The sequence below is a fragment of the Fundulus heteroclitus genome, chromosome 19, assembly GCF_011125445.2.
Source record: "Fundulus heteroclitus isolate FHET01 chromosome 19, MU-UCD_Fhet_4.1, whole genome shotgun sequence".
Taxonomy (NCBI): Eukaryota; Metazoa; Chordata; class Actinopteri; order Cyprinodontiformes; family Fundulidae; genus Fundulus; species Fundulus heteroclitus.
The window spans coordinates 15,180,709-15,203,133 of record NC_046379.1 but is presented as its reverse complement, the minus strand read 5'-3'; the positions used below and the strand labels follow the sequence as shown (position 1 = coordinate 15,203,133).

Genomic DNA, 22,425 nt, shown 5'->3' with positions numbered 1-22,425 from the left:
GCTGAGAAAGCAGCTGGCTGAAAGCAATGGGGCAGTGACTCTGGATATGTGGACAGATGAGTACACTGCAAAAACGGATGCAAAAACAAGTAAAATGTTCTTAAAAGTTAGTCTATTTGTCCTCGATTTGAGCAGGTAAATAAGATTACCTGCCAATGGAATGAGTATCTTTACCCCTGAAATAAGATAATTAAACATCCTGCACTTGAAATAAGATGATGGAGATGAATTGTTCCTATTTTAAGAGGAAAAATCTTATTCCATTGGCAAATAGTCTTATTTACCTGCTCAAATCAAGAACAAATACACTTATTTTAAGAAAATTTAACTTATTTTTAGTTCTGTTTTTGCAGTGTACTGTAAAATCTGTGACCTGTGTGTGATGTTGCATTACAACAACGACAGGTGGGAGCTAACTGAGCAGGTGCTTTGCACATCTGAATGGGACAGCACATTACGGAAAACAGCTGACAACCTAAAATCGCCCATCATGCAAGCATTGCGTAAATACAGCCTGGAGGAGTTTTCTCTAAACTGCCCTTTGTGACTGACAGAGGTGCCAACATAGTTGTGGCCCTTCGGACAGTTACGAGACTCAGGTGTGCAGCACTTGTTGTACACATTGCCTCAAGCTGCTTTCTGACCAGGGTGACATGATGATGGCTCACAGCGGAGCCCGGCGTCTTAAAGGTAAAAAGAATAGCTGGTCTGATATCAATTTTTTTGAGGGCTAGCACAGAGAGTAAGTTAATAATCAAGATTTTAAAAAACAGTGCATTCATGTTCAGTTTGATTTGGCTGATGTCGAAGACTTCAGTGACGGAAGTCAGCATCTGGAGGAAGTGGCAGCCGACACTGAATTCAAGACACCAAAGGAGAATGCTTTGGGTGTTTTGCTCTGGTGGAAAGCTCATGCAAAAATGTCCCCAAACCTAGCACTGACAGCACGTAATGTGCTTGCCATTCCGGCATCAAGAGCAAGAGAACTGTCGTCGTTTAATTCGATGTAAAATCAAACAGTGGTTTGAAAAGAGGCTTGTTTTGATTGATGTATTGTATACATGCTAGTGCGAGTGTGTATTTGCGTTTGTGAAAGAAAAGGCCCTGCATTCGACTTGTTTACCGCTGGTTATTAGTGAGTGCAGTGTGCACTGGCATGTGAGCATTAGGGCTTTGTGCTTTACTGTCTCTGTTGTTAAGACAGTATTCTGCTGCAGCTACAGAAATAAAGCACTTTGTGACTAAGCACTAAATGAAAATGAGTGGCTGTGTGTATAAATTGTAACCATGGGTCAGGCCACGCTCTATTACTCACAGGTCCGGCCCGGTCTGGGGTTTTAAATGGGGATAACAGCTCGGGTCTCGGTTCTGAGCTCTACGGGTGCGATTGGATACGGGTTTGAAGAATTGGACTCTGGTCTAGAGGTTTAGCAGTAATCAAAGCGGGTTGAGGCTACTGAAATTGTTCACAGCTTTCCCACTGATCAGGTTAAATACAGGTAATTTGTCAATTTTACCAAGATGAAATACTTTCAGGGCTAGGTTGGTTTAGATCGTTTTTTCCCTTATTAAATTAAAGCATCACTTCAAAACATAATTTGGTATTTCTTCAACTTACAGTTGTCAAAAACAAATCATTTAGATCAGTAACATGTAATTGTGCCATAAAAACAAAAACAGAAGAAGTCTGTAAAAGAGCAAATGTTGTTTACACGGCGCTGTTCATAACGGGGCATCTCAATAAATTATCATTGAAATCAATGCAATAGGATAATTGAAGTCAAAAAGTAACACTTATATCTTTTATTTTCAAAACATTTATTTCTGTTCATTTAAATGATGACTGATCATGGTTAACAAAAACTCAAGATTTTTAGAAAATTGGAACATTTAAAATGACCAATGAAAAAAAAAGCACAGAAACAGAAATAGTATGTTATTACTGTCAAATGGCCCACTGTTATACAATGAACTGTTACTTGATAGCTTCCCTCCACACCAAGAATAAGCCACCAGAGCTTAGTACTAAAGAAGCTGATTGCTTACAGAGGGATGTATATGAAAGCATAACTAATGGTAGAGAGGAAGAAAACATGTGTACAATATAGGCACACAAATAGTGGAGGTAACCACAGCCTTTATAGGATGATATTAAAAGGCTTTTAATTGGGAGTGTATCAAAAGTATTTTTTATTGATCTTATGAAATACTTTGATTTCAGATAAACTTAATTTTGGATTTTCGTTATCTGTACACTATTATCCTCGCCAAAAACAAATGCTTTAAATATGTCACTCTGTGCATAATTAAGCTACATTGTATGAGTTTTACTTTTTGAATTGATATAATTATATTAAATATATATATATATATATATATATATATATATATATATATATATATATATATATATATATTTCTATGATATTCTAATGTATTGAGATTAACCTAGAAACAGATACAAAACTGCCATTTTTTTTACCTGAGAGGAAAAAAAAATTCTTTAGAGTAAAATACTGAGACCAGTATAGGGAATCATACCTTGCTCCTTCCCAGTATTCTTTTGTAGCAGCCTCCAGAAGGATGTTAACCAAATAATCCTGAGCAGACAAGAAACACAGAATAACTTCTCTATTATATCTCAGCTAACCATTTAAAGCATTTATCTGATGAGTCTAGACTACTTTAAAGAAAGCGCCAAAACTTAATATAAATCCAATCAGCTACATATCCGTTACTAAATCGGAGGTAGGAAAATTGGTCCCAGAATCTCAGAATGGTGAATCTGTACATTTATTTTGTAAATGAGATCCTGTCTCAAGAAGACTACCGTTATAAATAAATGTTTAATAATAAAATTAATAATTTATTCATTAATATGGTAATATCAGGACAGATACTAGCAGACAACCCCAAAGAAATGCAATCAAAAGGAGAATTGAACATTTGTATAACATTTGTTAAAACAGACATTTTAGTTATGAAACGATGTAGTATCGAAGTGGCTCACTAGTTGTGGAACAACTTCTTTGTGATGCTTTCATAGAACCAATTAAAATCCAGCTCCAGCACCAACCTTGGTTTAGGACTAGAACCAATTTGGTGGTTAAAGCCCCTATTTGTGACTAACATCCTAATGCATAACACAATCTGTTAGTTGGATATAGAAAAAGTATGACCAAGTTTTACCAGCAAAAAATAAATAACATAAAAAAAAGAACAAAGGAAGAAAAAAAAAACTAATCACGTAATGGGAATGCATTTTTGAAGTTTTTTTTCCCTCAATTTTTTTTGGCTCCTTAAAAATGTCTCTTTCAAATCAAGTGCATCTGCTGTAAACATTTATTTGGGGCTGCCAATAGCTACTTTGTCCTCCACTGGTCCAGGTTCAGTATTTTTAAGGACACACTGAATTTCTTACTAAGACATGTAGGATTGTCTGTAATAGCTTTTTAGGGATCACCTTGTTGCAAAAATACCTTAAACCTGTCAAGCTTTCACATTTTTGTTAAATCAAACTTCAAAAAATGAAGAAAAAAAAATATTTGTAGCAAAATATAAAAAATACAACAGGTGTGTTAACTGTTTGCAGGTACTGTGTTTTATACATATGTGTGACAGTATGTTTTCTAATGTCTGACTTGATAATAACATTTAATTATCCGAATGGTTCTGAAATAGTCTGAAGCAATCTATCTGGCTCCAAATTAGTTAAAATTCAAGATATGGCTAACTTCATTAATGCAGTAGATGACAAATTCATCACATAGTCTACAACAATGAGAGTTTCTTTTTAAACATTAATGACGTCACCATGTTGCACATCTTGACTACTCACCTTGATATCCTCATTGCCTACACTGATGTCATTAGAGCCAGGCACACAGTGCAGTACAGGAATCTGGATGTACAGGTTGGGGAAACACACGAGGGAGCCCAAGATCGTCTGAGCCTCTATCCTCGGAGCCTGGCAGAGATTAACACACATGAGCACGCACACACACACACAAAACTTGAAGTGAAAACTTGCAGAATACATGAATGGAGCACGTTTCCAGGAAACTAACTGGAACAGCTTTTACATGGGGAAATAAATTCAATAAAGCTATCAGAATCAGCTTAATCTTTATTAATGATCATGCATATATTCAACAGAAAGTCATGACACACAGAAAGCAACGGACAAGCAAATGAGTCACTCGAGGCATGATTAAAACGGACCGAACAAACCGATGAGCTGATGTGAAACAAAAAAATTATAAATCCATGCAAGGAGGAAAAAAATGTCAAGTAATAGAAATCCAAAGAAAGAACACAAAGTAATCATTACAGGAGTGTACACACAGTTGCCTCTTTCATGTTTAGGATTGAATCTGTACACACACTGCTAGAAAATGAGCTTGGTGGTTACTTAGTTATTGTTTCAACTTTCATTTGCACTACTTTTGCATTTGACCGGGGTCAGTGTCTCTGCTGGTAGCATGAGGCAATAAATGGACAGGTAGTCCAACTCCACCAGGATGGCACATCAATAAGTGCCTTTGCCTGAAGGTTTGCTGTGCCTCTTAGCACAGTCCCAAGAGCAGCAACAGGACGGGTATTTGCCAGAAAACACCAGAATTGGCAGGTTTGGCACTGGTGCTTTGTGGTTTTCATAGATGAAAGCAAATTCACTCTGAGCTCAGTACGATCAGTATGATCGGTTTGGTGGTCCATCTGATGCCACCAGGTTCCACCTCAGACTGTCCAGGAGCTCAATCATGGTCCGGTCAGGACATGGGAGGAGATTCTCCATGACATCATCAGTCATCTCATAAGGAACACGCCCTGACGTTATCAGGCATATGTACAAGCGTGTGGGGGGCCACAGAAACTACTAAGTACCATGTGGGGTGGCTGCAACGAAATTTCATCATATTGGACTAGCCTGCACCATCGGTTTTCAGTCTCGCTTTCTCTGTGACTTCGGATTAAGCCCTCTGTGGGTGGTTAATATTCATTTTTATTAAACGATGTGGCATCCTTTTGTTCCTGACACTTCCAAATCAGGATGGCTATCCAGCACAATCATTTGTCCAACTAAATTCTGATACGTTTTCATACTGCTCATTAGGGCTGGGCGACATGGACCGAAAATAATATATTGATATTTTTAGGTTGGATGTCGATATATATGTAGATGTATGTAAATAAATGAGAAACGGTTGAAAAAATAACCTACTGGAATACATAGAAGTATAATTTTAACTCAACAAAGACCATCCCGATATAAACGATATAGTTTCATATCTCTTTTACAAAAATCTTGATATTTTTAAAATCTCAATATATTCCCCAGCCCTACTGCTTATTAAATGTTTTTGAGCAGTGCATGTTCGAAATGATTTTGATAATGAAAACAATGGTTATACTGTTATTTTTGGCGCAAAGAGGTCCCTTTGGCTTTTGAAAAAATACATAAAATAAAGTGTAATGCAGTTCACATATTACCCCAAGTCCACCTCTGACTGCCTGATCCATCCAATGTTATAACTTTCCCCCCTGAAGTGCATTGCTCTGCAAAGTCTCAGAAAGAGTACACTTTCACATTTTTCTTTCTTTACCATTAAATCTATAGTGATAGGGTATTGCAATCAGTGAAATCAGTGTTTGTGACAGTCATCTTGCGCACACTAATTGTGCAAACACAATCATGCTCAGATGTGTTGGGAATCTCTAGTTCTTAAATAGCTTGATTTGTGTCATTTCGAACATTCATTTCCGTGTTTTACATTTTCTTTTCTGTTAAAAGTCTTGCATATGTACTTTTGTTTGTTTGTTAGTCTCTATATTTGTTTGTATGTGTGTTTATTTAGCTTATTAAAGCAATAGTATAGACAGATATTGGGTGATTATTACCATTCATGATTTCACTGACTCTTCTTCTAATCTTTTGTGAAAGTTAAAACGTTAATGGTGATTTTACATTCTTAGTAATCTTGAGAAATAGAAATCTCCTAGTATTTCCGTTCAACATAACAGATTGTTCCAAAGAAAGGTAAAAACATTCATCACTTAGATTGAGTTTGACAGATTATTAGACTGATTTATGAACGCATACATAATCTCATGCATCTTACTATTGCTACTTTATGTGATAATTGTTTCAATTATTGTCAGAAATCATATCACGCCTGTAGAAATGACACCAATATATGCAAGTATGACTATGACTCTGCTACCTATGTGTAAAATAATACAAAATGTGTACAGTACAACATGCATCATTAAACATGACAGAGTGTTTACTTAGCATGGAGCACTTAACAGTCATGTGTTTACGGATTTATTTCATTTGGAGTGTCTCATTAATCAGACGCATCTGCTGAGTTTGTAATAAAGTATTGTTATTGTCATATATACAGTCATGAGTTATGGTTTTGGGAAATTTCTATTTGGCTTCCAAAAACAGTGGAGCAACCTTGTTCCATTTTTTTAGTAAATCACAGGAAAGTAATTTGTGGTTATAAATTCTGCCATTGTTGCTCACTCCAACATTCAAACACAATAAGGCAAGAATGCTGGAAGGTTTTTCCCAAATTACATTCTTGAGTTTTGTACAAGTCATACAAATGACAGACATTTCAAGCATTTCTGTTATTTGCTCCCTTGATTTTTTTATACGCTATCGGTAGATTAAAAAAAAAAAACAACAACAAAAAAAAAAAGAACCAAGCCAATAAAACCAATTTATGCACTTTTAAAGGTGTCTAATTGACTATTTTTTAAAGTTAGGGTAATAACAGACAGCACATCACTGCAAAATATTACCATGGATTAAATAACAGGGAAAAGTTTTAATTAAATTACAAAAAAGCAAAAATCCATAAACCTCAAATCCCGAACAAAGTAACACATTACAGATTATAGACGGATGGATGGATGATGAATGGAAAGATGAACAGACAAAATGGATGGACGGACGTTTGATCCATCAACATATGGACAACCAGACTGGGGATACAGTCTGGAAAGTCTATAAATCCAAATGTTTTGTAATCCTTTCTTTTACTTGTTCCATTTCTTTCCAAATTACAGTAATTTTGATTCTTGTTCCTGTTGTACCATTTATAGTATAAACTTGTTATTGCTTTTATGGTTTTTATTTATGAGTTTTGTTTTTGAATGGATCTGAACACCCCACACTTGTAAATCCAAGCACTTCAGAGGGTCAGACACCAGACAATCATTGATAGGACCATCAGAGGCCCTTCACATAATTACCGTATTTTTCGGACTATAAGGCACACTTAATAATCCTTAAATTGTCTCAAAAATTGATGGTGCGCCTTATATATGATTACAGTTGTGCTTACTGACCGAATTTATGTGGTACAATGCACTCAAAAATCTGTTAAAATGTCTACAAGACTGCCTGACTGTAATGTCGAAACTAGAAGTGAATTAATGTAAGACATCCCGCGCATGGAGTCTGCGCTAACAACAATAAACCAAGTAAGTTAATTCAATATAAAAATTAAGTTTATTTTAGCCTTATGTTAGAAAAAGGGCAGTGTAGTCCAACTACTCTGTCCTCCAAGCAGAGACGCATTGCAAAGCGCAGCAAAGCAGCATACGCGTGTCCTACTCTTAGGTTAGCTTTTCATTTTAATCAGTCAATAAATGTACACTAGAAGTATAATATGTGCCAATTTACGCTACGTGTTGCCTAAATTAGATTGAAGTTCTAATTTCAGATGCGTGTACGCACCTGTTAGGCAGGGAATAAACGGGAAACCACATCCTGTGTCAAAGTTCACTTCTGGAAGTATCCCAAAATAAGAGTCGTCAACCATAAAGCACCATGGATGATGTAGTTGTGACAAGATAACAAAATATGCAATTTCTAATCAGGTATGGTGAAGACACAGACTTTAAGGAGATCAAAACATAGGATATAATACTGAATTTAATACCCTACCCATATATTATGGTAATTTCTCTTTCTTTAATTACTTAACCATGACGAAAGTTCTTCTCTTTGCAGAATCACGCAGCTGGGGAGCGTACTTTGCAGCGTCTGGTGTAAATTTATGCTTTTAAAAACACGCAGCCAATGTATTTCCTCCTTCAGGTGACCAGATTTGATTTCTCTAATGAAAACTGAGGACGTCCCTGATTTTGTTAAGATCAGAATCTCTGCTTGGGGGTTTGTTTGTTTTGTCTGAACTGTAATACCAACAGGGCGGGGAAGGTGCGTTGGGCAAAGCTCAACTGCGTCGGGACAGTGGCAGGACTGGGTAAACACCTCTTGTTGCTTTTTTACTCCATCGTGATACACTAAAGTCGGGGACATTTCCGAGGACAGGCCATCCAAAACGGGGTCTGTCCCCAGATATCGGGGACATCTGGTCACCCTACCGGAGGGACGGAGTGATATTACAACACTTGGGAAGAATATATAATGCGCCCAATCATCCGGTGCGTCTTATATGTGGAGAAAGACACACATAGACACGTTAATTCACGGTGCACCTTATAATCCAGAGCCCTTTATGGTCCGTAAAATACGGTACATAAAAGTATGTTATTTTGATTGAAATCCATATTTTATTGCCCTACTGAACATAAACTAATCTGAACATAAAACTTGTTCGTACCTCTTTGGAGTCAGAAGAGAGGATGCGGGCGGCAGCAGTGATGAAATCTCCAAGCAGCATTGAGAAGCCCGGGAGACCGAGGAAGAAGAAGCGGGGCGAGCAGGAGCGGACGATAGTATTCAAAACATCCTAATGAAGTGAAAGGAAACAACAATTAATTATAAAAGAAAATTTCATGAGTCGTAACTAAAGACAGATTTTTGATTGTGATCAAGGAACAAATTAACATTATTACCTAATTTAAGGTAAGGTTTTTGCAAGCTATGAGCTTCATATGAAGCAGTAGCAATATTTCACAAATGGGCCAGAAGGCATAACATGGTGAAAGCTTTTCACTGCAACAGGTAGGCTGGCCATTTAAAGCAAGATGATAAAAGTAAATGAAAATAAAGGAGAGAGGGAGAAGAAAGACAGGCGAGAGAGAGACAGCAGATGGATTGTTCACACTGGATAAGAGCGAGGACAAAAGACCTCAACTTTCATGAGTCATATGTAGGGACACACACCAGCTAAACCTGTAATTAAAGCCAGAGACAAGGTATTGTTTTGCGGCGGTACAGCAGCTCAGTGGCAGATGGGTACTCTTTCAACACCGACATATGCTATACAGCAGCGGGTTACACACAAACTGCTTAAATGTGTACAGTATAACACCACACGCACATACAAAGAGCATTAAAACGTTTTAAGAGGTTTTCCCCCTAAGCCACCTGTAGTAAGGAACAAAAAAACTAAACTAAAAAATAAATATATATAGATGGTATGAGAATGCTGTATCTCGAAAAGAGCAAAATGACTCTCTCTTATCTGCGGCATGTATGTGAATATTTGTGTACCAAGCCAAGGTCCAGCTCAGAAACACCTGCCTTCATGGCTGTAAACCTGAGTAAATCCAACAGTTCAAACATCAGCCTGTTTGTACCTGAACCGAGGGCCACGTTAACAAACACATGCATACAATTTATCCCTCGGAGACACACAAACACACTGTGCCACCTATGTATTTGTGACATAAGTAACCCCAAGCCTTCGGTAAACAGTGATGCAGGTGAACAAAAGGAAAATAGAATAAACACAGAGACATTAAAAAAAAAGCAGGAAGTCAAACCAACATCAGCACTGCATGTGGAAAATTGGTGGGAAGAGCTTTAGGGCTGAGGGTCCAATTTTACCCTCATTTTGTTGGTAATTGACCTCTGAAGCATAATGTGCAGTGCAGTCAGAGGTAATTAGCAGGCAACAAACTGTTTCTTGATTGCCTGAAATAAGCATTTTAGAGGAAGCTACAAATGTAGACGGCAAAGTGCTTTCGATTGTGTGTGTGAGTAGAGGGGACCTGATTTCAGGTGTGAGTAAAGAAATCAGAATTGAGAAAAGCGGAGCAGTGTTGGCAGTAGGAATGGCCCGCTGCATCAACAAAAGGTGCATTAACGTTAACTCTGAATAGAGGCGCCGCAGGCCTTTTTTGCCTCTATAAATGAGGCCTCATCTTCAGGAAAGAATGTACTCTGCATGGCCCTGAGGTGGCAGGGTTCATTCTGGCATTTCATCACACCATGCAGGATCAGAAAACCTTTACAATCAGAAGGGGATATTCTTTATCGAAAGGATTTCATAAAGAAAAATCACCAGTCAGAGATCGACAGTAGATTCAGAGGCAAAAGTTTGGTTTAAAAGCCGCAAAATGCTAAATAAGTACACGATTGATCAAATCAATTTGTTATTTGTTCAATTACTTATATCTCACTCATTCATTAATAAAGGTAAAAATAAAAACAATCGTAATGTTCATTGGCAGTCGATTAGGTTTGAGCAGTAACCTACACAGATAACGATTACTTAAAATAGGTTTTATTCAACCAGTAAAATCCATGTTTTCCCATCTGGACGTTGCTCAGCACTATGCTGTTCTGATTTCAATTCCCAAATCAGAGCAACAATAAGCCAGATTCAGAATTAGATTGGGTTTTGTGGGAATGGACTGGCTAAATGTCAGAGCTAAAAAAGCTCCTCTGACAGAGCTGTTTGTTGCCTTACGTCACAAGGTGTTCACAGACTTTTAACCCCAGTTTCTTAGCCAAAACTACAACAAACAGAACAATTTATGAAAATGTGTTTCTCAAATTAAGTAATTATATCAAAAGGCAAAAAAGACAAATAGAAATAAACACAGTGAAATGTAGTACTTGTGATAGAAAATCTGAATATATTTAAGACTTTTAAAGACCTAAAACTGAGATTAGCAAATGAAAGACTATGAATTTTTAAGATCTTGCAGAATGTCCTAGAAATGTAAAGATAGCAGGTGCCAATAATGGCATTTTAAAATGAGTGATAAGGAAGACTAAACTCTGCAACTGATGCCTGTTGTTGGACATGCTTTTTTACCAGATCACAGACTATTTTTCTGGGTATGATTTGCAAATCTATAATATAGTTCTGTATTATGGATTTTTTGTTGATCAAATCTGCATTATCCACTCAAGAATCTGAGCCTTTTTACCCTCCTACAAAGATATTCACAGTGAGAAACATGGAGAGGCTGCACCAACCTGTCTTTCTATGACTTGGGCCCTACACTAAAAAGTAAGTTCGACATACACTATATTGCCAAAAGGATTTGCTCACCTGCCTTAAAGGGACACTGTGTAACTAATTTGGCTTTTAATTTGCAAAATTAGGTATTTCTTTTTTTTTTAAATGCATATTCTGTCAAAGTCTAATAAAGTCACCTAAAAAATTAAAGCGTTATCATAACTTAGTAGTTTATAAATACACCCACTGGGAGGCACCATGTTGGGTCGCTGTTTCTGATTATAGCAGCCGAAAGGGGACGAACTGTTCAGCCATACCCATTTTTCCAATCTGTCTTCTATATGAGGGTGTGCTGTCGGTGGAGGAGGAATATAAAACAAGTAAAGACGACCGTAGATCATTCTATTAGCCATTTTCTGTTGAAATGAAGGACCATACATACTCTTTGCCCAGTGAGCGGGAAGAGAAAGTAACCAAAAAGAGAAAAAAAAAAGTAGTAACCAAAAGAAAATGAGAGTCTATATTGGCGCAGCTATTATTACCAGGTGGAGACAATTCCTGAGGTAGCTGGATTTCAAAACGGATGCGTTGACTACTATCAGGATGGAAGCACCATTTCATCCAGTATAACAAAAAGTGTTTCTGAACAGGATTACCAACTATAACTTTGAATTTTGTCTGCATATGATTCCCTTGAATTGCACAATCCCACTGTGTGGGAAGAGCTATGCGATCCTCATAGGGAGGGCATCGATGGAATAACAGCATTTATCACAGACTACATAAACTTCCGTGTGGACTCTACTGTGCCCATTATGAAGGTAATTAGGTGCTTCTCCAACAGCAAGCCCTGGATAAACCTAAGAGAAATTCCTTGCTGAAGGAGAAGAAGAGTGCTTTCAGGTCAGGAAAGAAAGAAGAACTGAAAAAGGCGCAGAAAAGGCTGAGGAGGAAGATCAGAGAAGGAAAAAATAACCAAAGGAAGAAAATGGAGGTGCGGCTGCAGGAAAACATCATCAGTAATGTTTGGAGAAGCTTAAAAACTATTTCAGGTCACAAACAGAACGCCCAGGCCGTAGGTGACTTCAATTGGGTGAATAAGCTGAATCAGCACTTTGAGGTTTGACCAGCCTGCCCCCGCAACCCAGAGAACATGCTGCTGACACCCTCATCCTGGACGACTGCCAGTTCCTCCACCCAGAACTGCACATCTTTTCAGATATCATCCACCCCCTACGCTTTAGATGACTCAATGAATGAACCTGTTATTCTCAATGCTCCAAATGAGAAATGTTCTGTAAAGACCAAAGTAAGGAAGGCTGCAGGTTTGGATGGCATCAGCTCCAGGCTCTTGAGGTGCTCCACGGATGAGCTGTATGGCATCATGGGGCACATCTTCAACATAAGTCTGAAGCAGGGGAAAGCAACACAGCTGTGGAAAACCTCCTGTGTGGAGTGGCCCATCTGGAGAATCCTGGAAGCACTGTGAGGATCATGTTCTTTGATTTCTCCAGTGCTTTCAACACCATTCAACCAGGACTGCTGAAGGACAAGGTGGAGTGACTGGACTGGACCATCACCTGTCGCAATGGATACTGGATTACCTAACTGGTCAACCGCAGTATGTGAGGATACGAGGCTTTGTCTCTGACAGGCTGGTCTGCAGTACAGGAGCGCCGCAGGGAACTGTGCTGGCACTGTTTCTGTTCACCCTCTACACTGCAGACTTCTCCATCAGCTAACCAGGTTGCCACCTACAGAAGTTCTCTGTTGACTCTGCCATAGTAGGTCTCTAGAAGCACATTTGCAAGGGACACTCCTGAAGACTTTCTTTGACCCTGTGGTGACGTCAGCCATCTTCTATGGTATGGTCTGCTGGGGCAGCAGCCTATCTGCAGCTGGATACATTAATTAAGAGGGCCAGCTCTGTCCTGGGATGCCCCATGGAGCCAGTACAGGTGGAGGGAGACAAAAGGACTGTAAGAAAAACTTTCCAACATTGAAGGACAATGTCCCCCACCCTATCCATGGAGCTGTTATAGAGCTGGAGAGCTCATTCGGTGAAAGACTGCTGCATCCCAGATGCTCTAAGAAGCGCCTCCGCAGGTCGTTCTTCCCGGCTGCTGCTCCCAACAGACTCAATAAGTGTTTACATTATGCTAATGATTGCACGGGTTCTGATTTGATCATGAATCGTTTATAGTGACTCAGATGCTAAGGTACACTTGCACACATCTTTGCTACTTTGAAATGTTGCTATACACTCATGCATATTGCATATTATCTCATATTGTTCTGTAAGTAAGTTGGTGTTCTTTTTTCCGCTGTTAAAAAGAATATTTAATCTCTTTTTATCCGTATATGCCATAATTTCAATAATTGTGCAATATTTACTATCATACTATTTACATTTATTTTATTTTTTACTGCTAATTTTGGCATTTCTGATAAAGCTCATCCTCTGCTGCTTTAGCACTAACTTTAGATTAGCTTGTTTTTTTCACAACTACAAACTGTGTGTAACTTTGTCTGTGTCTTTGCCACTGTCATGCCTGAATTTCCCCACTGTGGAACAATAAAAGATTTCTTATCTTCAAATTACTAATGACAGTTATCAAAACTAAAAGAAAAGATGCCAACACTTTGGGACACCTAAAGTAATCTGCTTCAGATGTGTCATCAGTAGGAGCAAAATCGGTTTATTGAATACTGTAGGGGTGTCGAGTCAGGAACATTTGAACCCACATTTATTCATATACCCAGGCCAAAATAAAAATTACTTTCAATCCACTAAGAAGTTATTTTTCTGATGACAAATGGCACAGGTAAACCATGTTCAGGTATAACTTCTGAAAAACAAATACGTTTATCTTTTCTTACCAAAATAAGGCCTTTCAAAAAATATGTTTCCTTGGTCTTTTTCTACAATATATCTTATACAAAGAGCTCCAAATCCAAAGCCTACTTGCCATCACCATAATCTTTAGCTGTAGTATAGATAGAGGACCAAGAGTCCTGACTGGGGAAGTCCCTGTTGTTTCGATCACTAAACTTTACAGAAATACGCTAATAACGATTTAACTCTAGGTCGCATAGCTTTTAGAAAGACTGTTATTGATCGATTGCTGCTATTTTGCTGCCATCTTGCCTTTGCGACCAGCGTCAATAAGTGACAGAGATCCAGGACAATAGCCCTGACCTTGGCACTCTGTCAGTTGGAGGAGGAATCCCTCTAAAAGAAGAGCAGCTGATTTAAACAATCAGAAATAATGATTAAAAATCCTCAATAAATTCTAAAAACAAGACTATCTGGACAAATGCTGCCTTTAGGTTGAAATAATAATAGAACGGAAATATTGTAGGATCTTTTGCTCCACTTTCCTTAACATTTATGTGCAATTATTTTATGTAAAATAATGTGTAATAAAATTCACTTGTTTGATTTAAAAGGATAGAAAAAAAAGACAACATTTTATATTTTTTTTTTTTTGGTTGCACAGGGTGGTGGGGGTGGAGGCAGAAAGGAAGGAGGTGGGGGAGAATAAGAGCCACTTTCTTATGTTAAGCAGGCGTGCGGCTGTCCTCTATTGTGTGGCGTGAGGACTCTTTTCTCTGGCCAATTTGAGCATGCTTCAGTGGCCAGCCTGGCTCTGGCCCCCTAACGCATTATACAGAGCCACAACAAAAGCTGGAGAATGCTGCCTGGTCTTGCAGTGCGTTGAGCCCCCCTCATTGCTCCACTCTACGCTGCGTTCCCCAGGCTCCCCTCCCGCTCCTTCACACACACAGGCAGGCAGGGCCGCTCTAACTCTGGGCCCCCGGCCGATGTGCCAGTCTAACGGAGCGCGGCAGACGTCAATCCTTAATTAATCACGTATACACGGCGGGGGCTCAAAACATTATTTAACGACATGGAAAACATTCTAATAAGCTTGTCGCACTGCCAAGGCGCAATAGAAACCCAGCCAAGAGGGCATATATGCATATATATTCACACACACATTTGTATCCAAAACACCCCTTGCTCACCCAGACTTTTTTTTATCCCTGTCCCTTTGTTTTGAGGAACTCTATTCATCTCCACTCATCTTTGTCTAGGAGCAAAGGAGCCACGCCAGATTTGAATACAAGAAAGGGTGTGGCGAGAAGAGGAGGAAGATGCCAAAACACAGCAGTGCTTCTCAACACCACCGGTTGGAAGGCAGGGGCTTTATCTATTTTTTTTGTAAGACTGAACCTCTGTTTTAAAGCTGTAGTTTAGATTTATACCCCTAGATTCTAAAGAGCTTTAATTGGAACGTGCATATTTTGAAGTTGACCTATAATGGTTAAACGGATACATCTCAGATACAGCACTTAAGCGAATGAAATTTAAACAGCGGACACATTAAAAAGTTAACTGAAATCAGTTAACTGTAAGAGAAAAAAAAACGTGAGCGAGAGCACCTGCGTTTGACCGATGCGCCATCTACAGGTGAGGAAAGGATCGTTTCAAAGGAAATTAACCTGATCATGTCATTGTAAGAGCCATCTGCTGGCCGTACCTGGTCGTCGCTGGTGAAGCCCTTGTGCATGACGTGGTAAAGGTGCACCAAGAAGTCACTGTTGGGGAGCACATCCTGGTGTCTGGTCATCATCTCGCAGATCAGCTTGTAAGCCTGCAGTTTGCCAGCCTTGTACTCTGCTGGGAGCATGGTTGCCTGTTCAGAACACAGAGACACAGAAGTCAGCAAAGTCCTAAAAATGGAACTAAAAGTAAGTAAAATGTTCTTAAAATTAGTGCATTTGTCCTTGATTTGAGCAGGTTAATAAAATGATTTGCCAATGGAATAAGATTTTTGCACTTAAAATAGGAACAATTCATCTCCATTATCTTATTTCAAGTCCAGGATGTCTAATTATCTTATTTTAGGGGTCAAAATACTCATTCCACTGGCAGATAATCTTATTTACCTGCTCAAATCAAGGACAAATACACACAACTGCTGTTTTTAGAAATGAATCAAATATGCTTCAACAAACCAATTTGGTCAAGTTAATGGCTTGTGTAATAATTAACAAGATGTAAGGATAGTGTGATTCACATATTAGTTGGTCATAAAAGTGTTCTCTGTAATAATTTTAATAATTTGATTTTAGGGAGAAAATATTGACCACAATCTGCTGTAAAACTACACAATAAAAATAAATTTTGACATTTATAAAATAGGTTTGTTTCCCAAGAGAAAAACACTTCCTTCTTCTGCAAAAGAAAGACATGCACGGCAACATCAGGCAGCCATGTTTTAAGAAAAGATGTCAGAGCACAAGTTTAGCGCAATGCATAAAAATGTTTTTAATGTATATTATTATAATTTATGTCATAGATTGATATCAGGTTTGCACTGTAAGATAGAAGGAAAATGATAAATGGTTTTCAAAATGTGAGCATTTAAAAAAATCTAAAAAGTGTGGCATGGCTTTGTATTGTGAATACAGGATTCACAAAAAAACAAAAAAAAAAAAGCATTCCCACTGCATGATGCTGGCACAGAGCTGCAGTTGGGGCCACTCTTTCCATCGACTGAACGGTGCTTTAAACCTCTCCACAGCTTTATACCCTGCTGTTTGTACATCAATGTTCTATAAATAAACCCCTCAGGCCTTCATAGAAAAGCTGTATTTATATTAAGATTACATTACACACAGGTGGACTCGATATTCTTCTGAAGACAAATCGTTGCATAGACATTTATTTAGATTAATGTGAATACAAATGCACTGCACCCTTAGATTTTTATTTTTTTAAAACTTTAGAACACCATGCATTTTTCCCTTCCTCTTTATAATTATGCACAGGTCTGTGTCAGTCTCTGCCATAACCTCACACCCAAAAAAAAGACGTTTGTGGTTGCAACTTTATGGCATACTTTTGTACTTTTGGAAGGCACTACATGTTTCTTACTTACTATCAAATTGTCTAAAACTAAGCAGATTGTCCCTTAAAACAAAACAAAAAAAAAAGTTAAAAACTAAGTAAAATAATTATTGAAACTCCATTCAGTCTTTCTCTGGCATCTTTGACCCGATTTACCATTTATGTGATCCTCTTCACAATTAAAACCTTAGCTACATTTTGAAAGAATATGGGAGAAGATGTCTAGATTTTGTACTATAAACTAAGCTGTTCTTAAGCAGCTATTTAGAGGGGACAACCATGTGTGAAATGGTCTTTGATGTCTAAGCTACATGCATTAAATGCCATTTGAAAAGTTGCTGGTCTCATTACTTTCAGTTAAGCCAACTGTCTGAGTATTTCTCCAGACTCAAACCAGAAAATGGCTTGAGTCCATTTTTGTCATGGAGTACAGGACCTTTTATACATACCCTGGTTGTCTTAACCAGCTGTCCAGGGCAATTGAAGTATGCTTAAATCAAATTATTAAAGAGCTAGAAAATATTAATGATATGTCTGTTAAGGACAAAGAAGAGATAAGATATGTTAGTCCTTCAGACCTAATAAATAACATTTACGTACTAAATTCTTGACACCCTGATTCGTCTATGGGGGCATTTGATGTATGCAAGCGTCCTGCATGCTGGTTGCTGTGTTCATGAGTTGTTGTTCATACCCTGAAGAGCCACGATGCCAGCATTCGAAGAGGAGGGATGAACACAGGCTGGGGAGGAGAGGACTGGTTATCCACGCTGATTCCTAGATTGTCCCGGATCTGGGAGAACACATTTAAATTCAGCCATTTAAAGCACATCTCATTGATTAAGGTATCACTGCACAACAAATCAATAATTTTTACAATACGTTTTGTGAAGTCTTTATATGTAGGGAGTGCTTGTCTCTTTTCTTTACCTTGGCCAGCTTGTGCCAGAGATCATAGAGATAGGAGAGAACCTTGGCATGGATCTTAGGGCAGCGGATGTTGTTGACGTCTCCCAAGATGCCCAAAATCCTCCTCCAGAGGACAAAAGCAGAATCAGGATGCCAACCAGTCAGTGTCCCCCCAGCGATGATGCTGACATCATCGGCGAGGCACTCACTGCTGTCTGCAGGATCAGAGACCGGTTTGGTTTGAGTACAGTACAGATAAAAACGAAAAAGAAAAAAAAAGCGGATTTTAAATTTTAAGGAGATTGGATTTAGTCAACATATGCTGAATAGTTTTCTCAGATAATTTCAAATAAGGGACTTGATGACAGGAAATGCATAGGAACAAATGTCATAATTTTTTTTCTTTAGCAACAGTTGACTGAATCCTATGCACTATCTGTACTTTTTGCCCCAAATGCATTTGACCAGTAAGATTTTTGTCTTCAATGATTATTAAGGTGAAACATTTGAGGAAAAGGCACAAAACGCATGCATCTCTTCAATGAACTATGAAAAAACAGTGCCACCTAGCGGACAGAAAAATAAGTGCAGCGAAAAAGAGCAAGGGACAGGAATGGACTTCCTGGTAGATCAGTGTGATTTTTTGGTTGCATAAGAAAAGGTTACTGAATAACAATGTAAACAACATCTAGTTCAAAAGTTAAAACCTTTATAATATACAAGGCCTAAAGAAAACAATTTGATGTCAAATATGTTTATACCAAGCATTGTCAAAGGGAGCAAACTGGGTACAAAATGAAAGATGTAGTTACAATGTAGTTATTGTAGCTACATTATAGTTACTACTGGATATTTTTACAACTAACAACCACAATGTTCAATCAATATTGTTTGGATTTTAGTTTTTGGAAAAATGTACATAAAGCAGTGTATAATTTTCAAGTGGAAGGAAATTAGGATTTTCAAATTCTTTTTACAAATACTAATCTGAAAAGTGTGTAATAGATTCATATTCTTCCATCCTTACTCTGACACGCTGAAAAAATGTTAGATCCAGAAATTGGCCTCAGTAATACTAGCTTACAAAACAAATCCAAATTTTAAAGATCTTAGGAAGGACTGTTCAAATCATCCACAAATAAAGGCCATGGCACAATTGCAGACCTACCAAGACATGGCCGCCCATCTAAACTTAATACCTGGGGAAAAAAGAGCATCAATCCTAAGCAGCCAAGAGACCTGTAGTAGCTCTGGGGGAGCTATAGTGATCCACAGCTCAGGTGGGAGTATCTGTCAACATGTCAACTACTTGTTGTTAACTCCACAACTCTGGCCTTTAAGACAACAAACACGTTGAAGGCGATGTTCTGGCCTGACGCGAGAAACATAGCTGCACACAAAGCTTTCCAGATTTGTAATTCTACAAATGTTTAAAACCGTCTGAAATTTTCCTTTCACTTGAATTACGCACTACTTTGTGTAGGTCCATCACAAAAAGAAATAAATCTAAATTACAGGGATTGAAACTGTGGCTGTAATTTAACAAATTTTGGAAACGTTTTGCAAGTCACTATGATAAATAGCACAGGATCTGCCTTAACTGAGATAGAGAAAAAATATATACACACAAAACAGGACAGACTGATGCAAGGTATAAAAGGTGGAAACAATGAAAGGAAAGCTGATGGTAGCTATGATTCAAAATGATAAATAACAGCTAGGCAGCGGTACCCAATTGGTGTGGCATGTGTAAGACAGACTGATGCATGGTGTCATCCAGGGGACAGTCCCGCGGGCACTCTGTGTGCACCATCAGGGCTGGTGAAGAGGGGGGGTTCTGGGGGTAGTGGTAGGGAGGAGCAGAGTGGGGAAGGAGGGCACACTCAGGACCTAAAAACAACAATGGAAAAAGGATAAAACTGGCTTTGAAGTCGAGGGAGCACAGAGACAAACGGATTACGATGCAGGGACCACCAAAGTTGGCCTCAAAGGGTAGGATGGGAGGAGACAACAACACGTCTTCGTAAAAACATAATTCAAGGAGTAAAAGAAAAACATGAGCGAGATGAACCACTAGAAGAACCTAGAAAAGGACTCAAGTTCTCCAATGAGTCTTTTAGACACGTTTATCCTCTCTTTCTGTCGTTTCATATTTTACATCATAGATTAAATCAGCTTCCCAAACCCGATTCATCTAATTTTTCCTGTAAGGTGTGTCTGCCTTAATAGATGCCCAAAACTGGCTCACAAAAAACACAAATTAAAATCGGACGCCTTTAAAGAGCAAATTTGTATCTTCATGTGTATGCCTTAGCTTTTGTTTCCCCACCCATACCTGCTAGAGCATCATTGTGGCTGAGCAGCAGACTCCCCTGGTTCTGGGGGTCCGCTGTAACATCCATGTGAGCCGACTGCGTGGACTGTGTGTCGGCCTCCTCATCAAACGTCTGCCAGGTAACTTCAGCTTCGTTGAGGTAGCCGTTGGATGTCTCACTACTCACGCTTTCACCTGTTCAAGGAAGACAAGATGTGCTTTTTATAACAGAGACGTGCAGGTAGCAGACATTATTTTTAAGTTATACTCTATATAAACGTCAAATAAACTGCAGCTTAACAGCTATCACAATAATTGTCCAGTATGTGATCGCTCACTTTTATCTCTAAGTTTGTGTCTTGTGTAGGTTGAGGGTCCGTCTGTGTCTGTCTCAGTTGGACTGCTGCTCCGTCGGATCAATATCTAAATATGGAGTAACAAATAAAAAATAAAAGAATAATCCAGCACAGGCAAGCAATGTTTTGTTACTTTAACACAGAAACTATAGTACAGGTTGAATGTACACACCATTGGTGGCTCATTGCTCTCAGTCCTGCCCTCAGACACCCTGCTGTCAGAACCACAAGAAGTAGGGGAGTAGTCTCTCTTTGGGGCTAAAAGGGAAAAAAAATTAGATTTTATTTAAACATAGACCCTGAAAAGCTTAAATACCAATATGTGAATGCACTGTTTTGTTAAATATCAATTTCTCAAAAAAACTGACTGCTGGTACAGATCAATTAAGAAGGTGGAACTCACACCTTAAATAGAGGGTGGTAGGAGGGTCCATGTACTAGACATACTAGATATATGGACATACTTTTCAGTGGGTGGACTTCCCTGCATAATTAATCTCATGTAGTATTCTACCCTGGCAAGCCAGATTGCTAATGTTCAGCACTCTCTGCTCTGCACATTATCAATCTGGGTCTGCTCCCATCGAATCCGTTCAGGGAAAGTGGGACAATTAGCAGAACTTTCCGTCTACCAAAGGTCGGTTTGGGCCAAAAACAGTATCAAATGAAAACGCAAGCAGCAGGCATCATGAGAAACCACAACAAGTTAAGCTGATCAAGGCGTGGTTATTTTGGATAGTGACACTCATGAGATTTGTGGATTCTGACCAAACAGACGTGATAGCAGGAGCTACACATGCGTCCTCCTGTGCTGCCATGTTTATTTTGGTTCGGCTGTGGGCTCGGCTGCTCTTGCTTTCGTCACAGCTGTAAGTCCTGCCTCAAAGAGCTGAGGCGGGAGCGGGACAAGATGGATTCTTGTGTGTTTGTGAACACAAAAACCAAGAAATTCAGCTTGCAGGAAAGGTTAGCAATATTCCAATTTCTTAAAACACAAAATTTTGGGTTTCCATTAACTATAAGCCACAATAATTCAAATAAGTAAGGGATAATGCCCGACGAGGAGTCCATTATCAGAAATTAATGGACGACGCAGAGGCGTGAGCCGACGGTTGCTTCCGCAAAGTCCGTTAATTTTCTGATAATGGACACCTCAAAGGGTATTATCCCATTTATACCATGGTCACTTAGGAAATAAATAAATATAAAATCAATTATTAAAACTTTAATGTTTTTTTTCCACCATTAAAATCATAATATTTATACAAGAAGCAGCTGAGAGAACTATTAATATCTCTTGGTGTGACATGTTGCAAAGGTAACCTGTATCAATTGTCTTGCTGTTACCAGCTAACGTTTTAGCCAGCGCAATAATTTAGAACAATCAGGCTATTTGACTGGAACTTTTTTTTGTCCTATATAACTTTTTAACGGACACCCTGCAGCCAATCAGAATTGAGTATTCACCCAGACCATGGTATAAACAGAATTAAAGAGATTTCTGACTCTGTGTGTAATAAATCTATACGAGTTTCACTTTATGAAATGCATTTTTGAAATAAATCACTTCTGATAAGATTTAACTTTATTAAGCTGCACCTGTAGATTTCAACCAAATAAATCAAATTGTAATCTTTATCAAGGTGTCCATATCATGTTATTTTAACATGGACAGGTTTAATAAGGATATATTATAATATGTTATTATTATTATTATTATTTTTTTTTTTAAAGGAGATATATTTTTTTTAAAAA

General features: G+C 38.4%; 1 protein-coding gene across 1 annotated transcript in view; it reads right to left on the bottom strand.

Annotated features, from left to right (window-relative positions):
• The window catches only part of ralgapa2 (Ral GTPase activating protein catalytic subunit alpha 2), a 149,048-nt gene that overhangs the window by 74,239 nt on the left and 52,384 nt on the right, over positions 1-22,425 (bottom strand). The window contains exons 19-28 of the mRNA XM_036150946.1: positions 20,843-20,928; positions 20,653-20,737; positions 20,336-20,509; positions 19,732-19,890; positions 18,022-18,215; positions 17,786-17,884; positions 15,719-15,874; positions 8,640-8,768; positions 3,839-3,967; positions 2,542-2,600 (exon numbers count right to left, since the gene is read on the bottom strand). Of these exons, the coding sequence (XP_036006839.1) occupies positions 2,542-2,600; positions 3,839-3,967; positions 8,640-8,768; positions 15,719-15,874; positions 17,786-17,884; positions 18,022-18,215; positions 19,732-19,890; positions 20,336-20,509; positions 20,653-20,737; positions 20,843-20,928 (1,270 nt within the window). The remainder of the gene's footprint in view (positions 1-2,541; positions 2,601-3,838; positions 3,968-8,639; positions 8,769-15,718; positions 15,875-17,785; positions 17,885-18,021; positions 18,216-19,731; positions 19,891-20,335; positions 20,510-20,652; positions 20,738-20,842; positions 20,929-22,425) is intronic.